At 40.7% G+C, this 12,855-nt stretch overlaps 1 protein-coding gene across 1 annotated transcript in view; it reads right to left on the bottom strand.

Moving 5' to 3' along the window:
* DPP6 (dipeptidyl peptidase like 6) overlaps positions 1–12,855 on the bottom strand; it is a 391,697-nt gene that overhangs the window by 75,352 nt on the left and 303,490 nt on the right. The window contains exon 8 of the mRNA XM_062506397.1: positions 4,277–4,397. Coding sequence (XP_062362381.1) covers positions 4,277–4,397 — 121 coding nt within the window. The remainder of the gene's footprint in view (positions 1–4,276; positions 4,398–12,855) is intronic.

Genomic DNA, 12,855 nt, shown 5'->3' with positions numbered 1-12,855 from the left:
TGTCACACTACATGCATGGCATAGGACCATCTATAGGTGAAAATCCTTCCTTCCCCTCCCAGCAGTGACAGCACACATCACTGTGTCACATCCTTCATTTCCAAGCGTGCGCTTGGAGCATAACACCAGAAGTTATCCAGCTTTACCTGTGAACACAGACTTGCTCAAAGGAGACCACGGCAGGACTTTCTGGCAGTGCAGCCCAGAGGAGGTCACTGTCCTGCTAAGGGGACCTTGACTTAACCTTGCTGGGTTGCTCCTGGTCTGGCAGCAACATGTCAGCATGGAGGGAAGTCCTCCTGCTCCATTCCCCATGATTCAGCATTATATAATCCCAAAAGCAACATATTTCCAAACTGCAACACAGGGATGGACAGTTCAACCTTCTTTTGTCCCTTGACAGAATCGTGGAGGTGACCTCCATCAGAGTGCCTTGCTGCCACCCTTCCTCACAACACCTGAACAGCCTTTCCAGGTGCTTAGTAGCACATTAAGACACTTTAATTACACCATGACAGAATTAACTTCTGTGGAAGAGTGCTCTAATAAAAGCATATAAATGAAATTAATTTAACCTGCAATTTATTTTAAACGCACGTTATTTTTAAGATATTACTACTTGTATACAGAACATATAAATACTCTTATCTTACTGCTTTGGAAGCCCTTTTTGCTACACCAGCACATGCTTTAAAATTATCTGTAAGACTTATCATTGCTAAAACATATTCTCAAACTAACAATGATCATACAGCAAACTGAAATAAAAACCACTCTTTGCTGCTGCTATGCATTTAAATGCGTAGCTGATTTCAGTGGTGGAACTTTAAACTCTGTTTTATAGGATATCACTCGATTTTAGTACAAGCATTTATCAGGCACAGCTCTGAAAATGTTAAGTCAGACTATGAAAACATTGTCAGTGCTTTTTTTAGTAATAAACCCCACTCTTAATCTATGCTTTCATGTTACAGTAATCTATGTATCAATCTATAACCTTCCAGCTAAATGCACTAAGTAGATTAAGCTCTGATTGATTTGAAATGTTTTTCACTATATTATCAAAAGTCTACAGATCAGCATAAATACCTCGAAGAAATTTTTTCTCCTTTGGCAGATTTACAAAAGCAGAGCTTAACTTGAATTGAAATGAACATCTGCATTTTTCCAGGGCAAAAAGCCTGTCAAATTTACTCTAGATCTGCTGTGCTTCTGGATTTTGGAAAAACCTGTGATTCTTGTTGTAACAAGAGTGATGACATTGTGAAGAAGAGTGTGGCCCCAGGCCTGCCATGGATGTGAAGTGTCAGGGGTCACCCCAAAGGGTGGCACCGCTGGGCTGCCATCTGCAGAGCTCACTGTGAATCAGCTCCAGAGAGGGGAGCGGGACACTGCTGCTGGTGGGCTCTTGCTGAGCAGATAAAACTCGTTAAAAGTCACCTTTCTCAGACAGAAAACACCGAGTTTCATTTTCCATGCTGCATTTAGGGAAAGTGAGAAGCAGGTTGTGAGCTGTCACAGTAACCCAGCGAGGAGGCTCGGCTGTGGCTGCCAGGGGCTGCAGAACTTCAGCGACAAAAAGAGCATGGGAGGGAAGAGGAGTGTGCTGAACTCTCTGAGATCCTGGTTGCCACAGCTCCTTTGCAGACTGTCTGCTGGAGCTGGCTGCACAGATGGAGGGAGATTTCTGCATATGCTCAGCACTCACCCTGGCAACTCGCTGAGACAGCAGCACTGCAAACAAGCAATGGGCCTGAGCATCCCACCCAGCTCGGCTGGGGAGGTGGGGAAGGCACGGCTACAAACCACAGCAGCAATGGGTGAAGGGCAAAAAAATAGTCTTGAGGTGGCACACTTCAGTCTTTGCCAAGTTTTCAAGCATTTCCGGTCAGGTTAAGTTTGGATTTAAAATTTTGTCCAAGTTTATTCCACTGAAGAGGTGGCATCCAAGAGAAGGAAAAACAAAGGTGATAGTGAGTTGGCAGAAAATCCCAGGTTAAAGCTCGCTGGCAACCATAATTGGATTCTCTTGGTCCTCACTGAGGAGGCATCTCTCATTTCTCTGTTGTCCTTATCCATTATCCCCGTGGAATATCCAGGTTCTTCTGCATCCTGCTCCATCCATCCATGCATGTAGACAGATGGTGCTTGAGCACTGCAGACCCAATGACACCATGGCCCCACAGCTTGTTCCAGCACCTGGCACAAGTCCTCAGTCCTGACACCAGTCCCAGGTTCACCTCCATGAGGATTGCACAAGTGATGACAAGAGTAGGAGCTCAGCTCACACAGTTCAGCTCTGGATTTGATTTTGGATTCCCATTAGCTGGGAATGTTTAAATCAGGCTTTCCTGTGGGATCTTCTACACCTTGCTTGTGAAATAAGAGAATATTTAGTTCAATATAAACTGCATTAGGATACAAAGTGACATTTCCAAATCCTAATTTCTTTCAAACATACTCCCAGGTTCTGTGGTCCTAATCTGCCTCGTGCCTCACAGGTTACAGAACCTGGCTTGACATAACCAGACTGTACTCAATCAAACATTCATTTCTTGCCCTAGCACATTAACATAAAGTTAACAAGCAAATTCATTATAGAGGGCAAACCTCAAAGTCAATGTCAGCCAAGAAATTGCCTGAGCAATCCGGTAATTGAATAAAAATATGTGTCAGCAAAACAAGTGTCATCCTGGGCTCGCTGGTGTGCTCTGAGTTCATGGGCTTGACAAACTCCTCTCAGTGTGGTGCTGTGTGTGAGACTCTGCAAGGAGACCTGCTGTACTAAATGATGTTTATCAGACAAATATGGGTAGTAGTAGTAGGCACTTTTGACCTACAGAGTCAAACAACCTGCCCACAACTTCACCAGCAAATTAATAAATAACGTGAAAGAAAATTAGCTTTTGATAACGTTTTAGCCACTTCTCTGGTTACAAAGTGCTTTCACAGCACAAGGAACACATTTACTTGCAAATATGCTGTACTACAATAGAAATATGTATTTAAATAGAAAAAATAATAACCCCCTATCAGATTTTTCCACTGATGTGTTTGATGAGTTTGTACACTGATTTATGGGTTCAGTATATTTCGGAGGGGAAAACAAACTCATTTATTTTAATTCCCTCATTTCTGAGTCCAAGGGCCCTGGTCTAGCTGTGATAAAGACCAATTTAAGAAGTGATTCCTATTTTTGCACCAATTAGATGTATAAATCAGGTGGCATATTGCCACTTATTCTGTTCTATCAAGCCCCAAGAAAACTGGGAGCAGCCAACAGGACACAGGTAATAGATGTATGTGGAAACTTTCTCTCTGCAGAGGTAAGAGGTAAGGAAACCTTGGGACTATGCTGGGACCTGTGGGAGAAAGTGTGACTTTAGAAGGAAGCTGTGTGGCAGGAAGGAGACACTGCCAGGTCCAAAAGCTAGGATCCTTGTGAGAAGGAACTGCTGGCAGCAGCATCAGTCAGCAACAGAGAGAGGGATGCATGATACATACCTGTTTTATTTATATATATATATATATATATATATATGTACACACATATGTGCGTGTGTGTGTATATATTAGAAATTTTGTTCTGATATATTAATTTAAAAGCCTACAACAAGCCCCAGAAGAACTGGGGGTGGTGAGGATCCTCTCCTAAGCTAATGAACAGTTGAGATCACTTTTCAAGCAGCTGCTCACAGACACCTAAATGGCCATTTGCCAGCTGAAAGGATTAAAGAAAAGCAGTGCTCCAGAGATGACCCTCCACCCTGTCAGGCCCATTTTCACGGGGAAGAAGCCAATTACTGGGGTCTGCTTTTAGAATTTTTTTTTCCGGTGGCAAGATCTGGGCAGCTTCCAAGGCCCACCTAGTTCTGTGGAAAACAGCTAATTAAGTAAAATTGCTTCCTCACTTTCTCCTTTAAGATAGAACCTCTTTCCCTCCTCATTTCTGTCCTTTTCTGTGATTTGAAAATTGGCACTTTCATGAGTGATTGAAGGTGACAGTAAATAATCAAGCAGTTCTGTTCATTAAAGCCTAGTGATTGATTACATTTGGACTAAGGGAAAGAAAACAGTCTGAAAACAGAATTCTTACATCATTTCACATTATTTCCAGTCCAGCACACCAGGCAACTGTTAGAATAGCAGGTTTTCAGCTCCGTGGTCCACCAGTGCCCAGAGGTGCAATGCTGGATGTCTAATTCCAGCAAGGTCTGTAATTCTAGAGTGCAACTTAAACTCGTAACTAACTGCTGACCTAAATGTCATGTCCTACCTTCATACAGCCAGTCGCTGAGCCCATTGAAAATAACACCTTCCTTTCCTGTGGAGACCACTCGGATGGCTTGTTTCCCCACATGGGCACAGTAATAGATGTTATTCTCAAAGATAAATATCTGATTTGAAGGGAAAAAAAAAAGAAAAAGAAAAAGAAAAAGAGAACAGCATTAAGCAGTGGCTCTAGCATAAAATGTTGCATTTTGCTTTTACAATAATTGGCAGTACAAAATCATATATCACAGTTTTATGGCATCTTTTGTCAAAAAAAAGGATTTCCACAGCTTGCTTCCAGTGCCACCAGTTAATAGAAAGATGCTAATTTACAACAAACTGAAGCTTTGGTGCTTTGATACAAGCTTTATTTCTCTCACTCCTGTCTTAATTTCAGAAATTGAACAGTTCAGTCAGAGGGCATGAGATGAAGAATGCCATTGCTCAGGTTTTGAGAGTTGTTAGAGATATTGCTGTGAAACGCTCCTGTGAATCAGGCTCTTTATTTATGTGTTTAAATCCTGATCAGGAAGGAAAGCTTTAGCCAGCCAATAAAAATAAATATTGTTCCATGGCATCAGTCTTTATCATGTGGCAAAATTGTTCTGTGTTCCTCTGTCATTCCTGACAATTCCTGTCCCCTCACCCCAAAGTTAAACACATCTTGCTCTAAGCAGTCATAGAACCACAGAATCACTTGGTTGTAAAACATCCTTAAAGTCTTTAAGGTCTCTTCCAACCCAAAGCAGTCTATGACTCTAAGATCAGAAAGTCCAAGCACTAACCCAGCAGTGCCAAGCCCAGCCTCCTTTCAGGGCATTGTGGAGAGTGATGAGGTCCCTCCTGAGCCTCCTTTTCTCCAGCTAAACCCCAGCTCCCTCAGTCACTCCTCATAAGATTGGAGCTCCAGACCCTTCCCCAGCTCTGTTCCCATCTCTGGACATGATCCAGCACCTCAGTCTTTCTTGCTGTGAGGGAACTGAACACAGGATTCCAGGTGCAGCCTCACCAGTGCCCAGTACAGGGGGACGATCACTGCACTGGTCCTGCTGGCCACACCATTTCTGATACAGGCAGGGATGCCTTTGGCTTTCTTGGCCACCTGGGCACACCTGGCTCATGTTCAGCTGCTGTCAACCAGCGCCCCCAGGTCCTTTCTCACAGGGCCACTTTCCAGCCATTCTATCCCCAGCCTGCAGCACTGCCTGGGATTGTTGTGACCCAAATGCAGGACCCAGCACTTGGCCTTGTTGAACCTCACACCACTGGGTTTTTTGTTGATAGGTATCACATTTGCTGACCTCCAGTCACCTGGGCCCTCCCCATTTAGCCAGGACTGCTGGTGAAGGGTGGAAAGTGGCTCAGGGAGCACTTCTGCCAGCTCCCAGTACCCTTGGATGGATCCCATGCAGTCCCGTAGACTTGTGAGTGTCTAAGAGGTGTGGCAGGTCACTGACCCTTTCACCTCATGGGACCTTTATTTTGCTCCCCATCCACATCTTTAACATATTTTTAAACCCTATTCAAACTGAAAGATGTACTGAACAGGTAAACTATTTAGACTGAAATGCAAACTGTTAATATAATTCAGTAGATATTTATAGAGGGGTTTTTATACACTTGAAGATACTGGAAGAAATGTTATGTATCTTTATTGTGATACTAGAAAGCAATTTCTCACATTATGAGAAGACAAAATTGGGAAAAGTATTTGCTTTCATCTTCTGTTTCACATCCTATTACATTATGTGTTTCACCCAAAGATAAGCTGGAAAGATACCAGAAGAAATCATGGATCTTAATTTAATTTTGGTACGAGTTATAGCAGGTTTGCCTAGAAGTAAAAATTATTACTGAAACTGTAGCTTGCTCTTTTTCCTTTTAAACTAGGAAGAGCTTCATTCAATGAATAGATTTGAAAAGTAAAAATACATCATGGAACTACATTCTCTTTCCTACCTTGAATTTTTGTAAACAGAGTGGTCAGATAAAGAATTCCAAGTAAAGAGTTTTATGTATTAGCTAATCTGCATATGGGGAGGTTGTTGAAGTTTAAATGCGCATAAAAGTTGTGAAGACTAAGCAGAAAAAGATACTCAGGATCCAAATAAATCCAAATCTCTGTGTCTGAGTACTAAACATGCTAAAGTGTGCTTGGGTAAGAGTTCTTCTGTGACAGGCACACAATCAAGTGGATTTATTCAAGTGATGTGACCCTCCCCTTGCCCAGATTCTTCCAGCAAAATAAGATTTGCAATATTTTATGCTATATTCAGTGTTTTATGAGTTCACAGGGAAAATAAAGAAAGTGGATTGACAACCTGTTCCCACCCTTCCCTTTTAAAGTATTGCAACATTTCCATCTTCACTATCTGGTCTTTCAAAGCTTCATTGCACTCATCAGGCTGTGTGAGGTATCTGGTAGCTGAAGTGAAAAAAAAAAATATAGTGCTCTGACTTCAAACTGTCTCCCAGATAATTCAGAGCCAAACTGCAGCACCTCATGGAGATTTAAAAAATATCCTCCTAACTACAGTGCCTTGTACCCTAAAAACGTCAACCATAATCATGATAAAAGATAACTGAAGCAGCACAAGGAAGATTTCTGTGTAATGTATCTTATAAATTAAGAAAAAGCATTTGGACTTCTGTTATTCATCAAGAAAGAAATGTCTTTGGATTACCTCACATCCAGTATTAGAAACATATTTGAAGTTATTGTGAAATACCTGTGTGACAATGTTTACTGTTTTGTTTTCATAGCATCAAAGCAGTGCTTTCTATCAAATGATCAATCCTGTCAGCTAATTAGAGGATAAGAAATTTTAGTAAAGAAAATTGCTAAAAAGATGCACAGACATCACTTTTACATTACTTTATGCCAGCTTTGCACAGCAGCCCTAGACAAATCTAAAATGATGACAGAAGGGATCAAGCTCAGCTTTATACCTTTCTGCACAGGAGATAAAGAGCAGAGCATAAATTTCTGGTGTCTTCTCTTTTGGTATGGATATTTGAGCAAGACTTTAACCCAGACATTCTTGCAGCATATGTGCCTTAAAATACAACACTGAACACAACTACTGGCATGGAAACCCAAGTTGTGATAAGTCAGGAAGAACCCTGTGTTGAATACCATGTCCCTTTTCATCATGACACATTCAACACAGAGGAAAGAGAAGATATTCTGAAAGAAGTAAGGACGAAAACACTCATACATAGATTGAAGAAACAGAAATTTCCAACTCTACAGAAAAAAACAAGGACGATATAAGTTCTACAAGATAATGGACAGACACAGAATAAAAGGAAAAATATATTTTCACCATTTTATTTCTCAAAAACAACACGCAAACAAAAAAAACTAGAATATTTTTCCCAATGAAATCAGAATTAACTTATGGAACTTCTTGCCACTGGATCTAGCAGAAGACATCTCTTTCTGCTGGATGTTTTAACAGATGGCCAAAAGATTAAACACTTAACAAAAAAACCTGGAACATCTGAGGGGATTAAGAAAAAGTTTTGGGTTTTTCAAATGCATTCACATAATCCCAGGGAAATAAAAATCAATGGAGATTTTGCTGTTGGCTTTATGTGGCTCAGGATGTAACTTTGAGCTATAACCTCTTTAGCCTCAGGTACCAGCACACCACTAACTCCTGTGGTCTGGGAAGAAATTTCTGCCCACTTGCAACTGGTGTTGGAATTCATTACCCCAGACAATCTGACATCCTTGCGCGACAAAACTAAAATTGGAGAAAAAAATATGAGGCTGCTTGGACCACAAGCCTGAGAAAGGAAGAAAAGTCAAAGCTTAAGTATCCAGTAAGATAAATTTATACAGTAGGGCAAATATTTGATCTAACAACAAATTAAACTTAATTCACTTCAAACATACAAGAGCCTTAACGATGCTGATTGATTCAAGGATTTATTTAAATTATTTTTTTGCAACTGCTTAAAGGTTTCTAAAATAATACTCTCTACCAAACTGGCCCAGAGCAGTATTCAGCAATTATGCTGCATTAATTAAAATATTGGTACTTTCAAATGCATTAATTTATGGATCTTTTCAGGAATATAATGGGAAAAATCTCCTTAAGACTTAAAAGTCACAGTGACCAACTATTTTGAGTAGGTGAACACTACACCTCCTTTTACAGTTGGCCAACCCACCTTCCTTCCAGCCAGAGAGGTGAGTGAAATTCCTACTTCTCCATAGATCAAAAGAAAATAAATCCATGTGCACTAATCTGCATTTTTACTGCTCCTATTTATTTTCCATCTGTAGGGTGACATTCTAAGTTTATGTTCTCTTTACCCCACAATTTCTAACATATAACTTGTCAACAGAATGAGCTGCATCACTCAAATTTCTCATAAAATTAATGCCTGGATGCTTATTACTTTAAATTATTAGCACATTGAGAAATCTAAATATTTCCTACACATTAAAAGGCACCTTTCCACACTTCAAGGAGAGCCCACAGGATTTATCTGTGAAAGAATAGGTAACATGGAAAGGTTGGCACTTTCACACGGAGAGTTTCATCAACAAGAACTGGCCTTCATGTACAGACAGGCACCAAGTCTTTCCTTGACACTGAGTGCTGCGTTTGGCTGGGGTAGAGTTAATTTTCTTCCCAGTGGCTGGCACAGGGCTGTGTTTTGGTTTTGTGCTGAGCACAGTGTAGATAACACAGAGATATTTTTGTCATTGCTGAGCGGGGATTACACAGAATTTTTTGCTTTTTGTGCTTTTTGTGCTTCTCAGCACCCCAGGCTGGTGGTGCTGGGAAGATGGGAGGGGACACAGCCGGGACAGATGATCCAAACTGACCCAGGGGTTATCCCAGACCCTCTGGCTTCATGACCAGCATATAAAGGGAGGGAAGAAGAAGGAAGAGGGGAACTTTTGGAGTGATGGCGTTTGTCTTCCCAAGTCACTGATACATGTGATGGGGCCCTGCTCTCCTGGGGACCCTGAGCACCTGCCCAGCCACGGGAAGCAGGGAACTAATTCCTTGTTTTACTTTGCTTATGTGCGCAGCTTTCTCTTTCCTTATTAAACTGTCTTTATCTCCACCCACGAGTGCTCTGGGTTTAACTCTTCCGGATCTCTCCCTGATCCCACTGGAACAAGCAGCTGTGTGGGGCTTGGCTGCTGGCTGGGGTTAAACCACAAAACCCTGCTTTAAATTCAAAATCAGTTTAATCTTCCTTTGAGGCTGAAAAAGACCAGGCACAAAAAGGAAGACACAGAGAGTGGAGAAAGGACTACCAATAATGACACTATTCTGTCCTCATCCAACATGATGTATTTAATTGTTTCTTGGTTTTAATGTTAAACCTTTATTTTTTTTCCTCTTTCTGCTCTTTTGTTGGAAAACCAGTTCACCTGAGAGCATATTCTGAATAATTAAAAAAGAAAGAGAATAATTTTAAAACTTTTTTCACCTCTCAGAAACACTTGTATTTATTTTGCAGAATTAGTAAACAAAAAAAAATCTATGAAAAATTACAGACCTGCCACAAGATGAGCCCATCAGGGACACTGCTAGTGCATCTGTGAAAATGTATTTATAAAAGGGTAAAAATGCTGGGTTTGTATGCGTGTGAGAGGAGTGAGAAAATGTGAGAGAAACAGCCTTGCAGACACCGTGGTCAGTGGATGAGGAGGGGGTAGACAGGGAAGATGTGTTGATTTTTGTTTCTCACTCTCACAATTCTGTTACAATTAATAGCAAATTATCAAATTGATTTCCCCAGACTGAGTCTGGTTTTCCCCAATGGCAACTGGCAAGTGATTCCCCTGTCCTTAGCTCCACCCATGGGATTTTCATAGAATATTCTCCCCCAGGCCCACCGGGGAGGGGGAGTGATAGAGCAGCTTGGTGGGCCACCCACCACAATAATCCCTTTAATCAAGGAATTAATTTTTAAACTTTTCAGCATAAGATATTTTGAATAGCCTGACTCATGTTCGTTTTCTTTTGGGTTTCAGTGATAGGAATGTTTTGTGCTAAACTGTATATTAACTATCTACATTTTTATATGGTGTTATCCATCACATTGATCGGAAAGGCTCTGAAAAATACACAGGCTTATTTTACCAATATGCCCAAGAAGTGGAAAAGTATTATGTCTTTATTTATATGCTAAGTAGCAGGCTGAGGTCTGTAACAGAGCCACACCTTGTGAATGGGGTTTGGAAATGTCAGGTTGTGGACACAAGTGGTTTTGATCATGATCAAACAATTCTTGGAAATGCATGTGCATTTCCAGAAAGACCCCTCCCTTGTCTCCACCATTTCTAGTGCTCTCTAATTCCATCCAAACATTTTGGAGATATGCCTTCTTAAGCTGGTTCTGTTTTTACGCTGCCTTATGAAACCTGGGAGCTGAGGACTATGAAAGTGAAAAGCTGCAAAGAGAGAGATTCCCTGCTGTTTGTTCGAGCTAAAACCTGTCTGTACCACCCAAAATTAGCCTGGGTCTGTCCTCATTCATTAGCATCTCCAAGCAGATACAATAACTGTGTTTTCATTTTGTGATATTAAGGAAGTATGACAAGCATTGCACCAGGAAGGTCTTGGCATTTTCCAAGTTACTGCTCTTATATCAACTTCAGCAAAAAAATGTATGATCAATTCAAAATCAGTTCTACAGCTTGTTGCTGATTGATTATGCATTATTTAGCGAATACTCTGCCAATTTCTTCTTTTGAGCCTCATAAAATGAAAACTTTGATGTTCAAATAGCTGTCATTAATGTGTTCTGTCATTAGTGTTTTTCCTAATGCATATGATGTGATTACATCAGCTCTTATCAGTCCTTCAAAAAGGGTGATAAAACCATGAACTGCTCCTCAGCAGTGAACTTGCATAATAAGATCTAGTGTTTTAATTAGACTTTTCTTGTTGCCATTTAGATATAGTTTGATAGCAGGTGATAAAAAATGCAAGACAAAAACTTTAAAATATTTTCATTCTCTCCATCTGTTGGTTCATGTTCATAATTTAGGAAAGAGACAGATAACAATTATGATGGAGGAGTGACATAAAGAATTTTTAAATAAACTTTTTTTCTTCACAAAATGAAAATGTCATTATTAAGACCAGTTTAGTTACACAATTAAACTGTTCGACCCAATCAGAATATTGCAGGGAATCACATCTTAATAAATAACTGACAGAAAAGCCTACAGTCGCAGTTTTTCATACCAGGGTTTGTTTTTGTTTTAATTCAAAATAAGAAGCTAATTCCTCAATACACCAGAGATTTAGAAGACAGTTTCTGAAGTTATGCCATAAAGAGAAAAAGCTTAGTTTAATTCAAATTTACCTTGCCCAGAAATAGGCAAAGGTAATGTTTACATCAAAGTGAGGATTACACCTGCTCAGAATAATTCTGCAGGGAAGCTTTCTGGACAGAGAAGCTGAAAAAACCCCAGGGGACCACTACAGCCAGAGAAGCAAAGATTGATGCATGTAAGAATCATGCTGATCCATGGACACATCAAAACCAATATTCATCACTCGTCACTGGGGATGGAAGAATTGAGCACATCTGATTCCAGTGGTGTAAAAGCTGAGCTGCACAGAAATCAGAGTAATGAAAGTAAATGCGACTGCTTGTGCAAAGGAAAACGCCAGAGCCACTGCAAAAGTCAAACAAAAAATCTGCTGCCTTCAGTGGCTTTGACTGCATATTTGGTTTAAGAACTTAATTTTTCTCTCATCGCACGTGATCAACAAAGTGACCAAAATGTCAGAGAGAATGGAAAAAGCATTCCTTTATGTCTTCAAATGAGGAAACAATTCCTATCTATGTGAACAGTGTCCAGAGCTCTAGAACAGAGTCTTGAGGGTTCCCCAGGCAGGATGTGGCTCTCCTGGTCTGAAGGTGACTTCTCTCTGGGGCTGGGGCAGGCAAACACCTTGTAGGATGTGGGTGTGGAGGAAGGAAAGGAGCAGTGGGAGCATCTGTTATCAGCTTTCTGGTCAAGGAGGAGATGTTCCCTTCTTCATATAAATGGAAGAAACCTCACCTTCCAACACCCTGATCCTCATGGGGTACCTTGACCTTTATCTCCTGCAGGGAGGCACAATAACCCAGGAGGTCTGTGGAGGGTGTTTGTCCTGACACGGGTGATGAAGGAGCTGATGAAGGGAGATGCTCTGCTGGACCTCACACTTTCAAACCAGGAGAAATTGCAGGGCAAGGTGAAAGCTGGGAGCAGCTGATGCTGCACATGCTATGAGGTGATGAAGTTCAGGATCACAGGAGGAAATATGGCAAAAAAAGGGAAAAAGCCCTGGTGTTTAGGAGAGCAGACTTTGGCCTATTCAGAAACTTGCTTGGAAGTACCTCACTTGGATTCTCTCTTAGGAAATCAATAGAGCTTCTAAGATCTTCTAGGTTTAAATGTCTTTAGACAATCCAAAATTGTCAAAACTAATAAGTCCCATAAAATGGACTATAGAAGTAATGGCATATTTCTATGATATGGAGACACATTTCCAAATTTTTTCCTTTTAAACTGGGTACATAAGAGATTTTTTTTCCCCTCTTGAGTCT

The sequence above is a fragment of the Cinclus cinclus genome, chromosome 1, assembly GCF_963662255.1.
Source record: "Cinclus cinclus chromosome 1, bCinCin1.1, whole genome shotgun sequence".
Classification (NCBI taxonomy): domain Eukaryota; kingdom Metazoa; phylum Chordata; class Aves; order Passeriformes; family Cinclidae; genus Cinclus; species Cinclus cinclus.
Note: the sequence above shows the minus strand (reverse complement) of the source record. Positions and strands in the feature narration are given on the sequence as shown.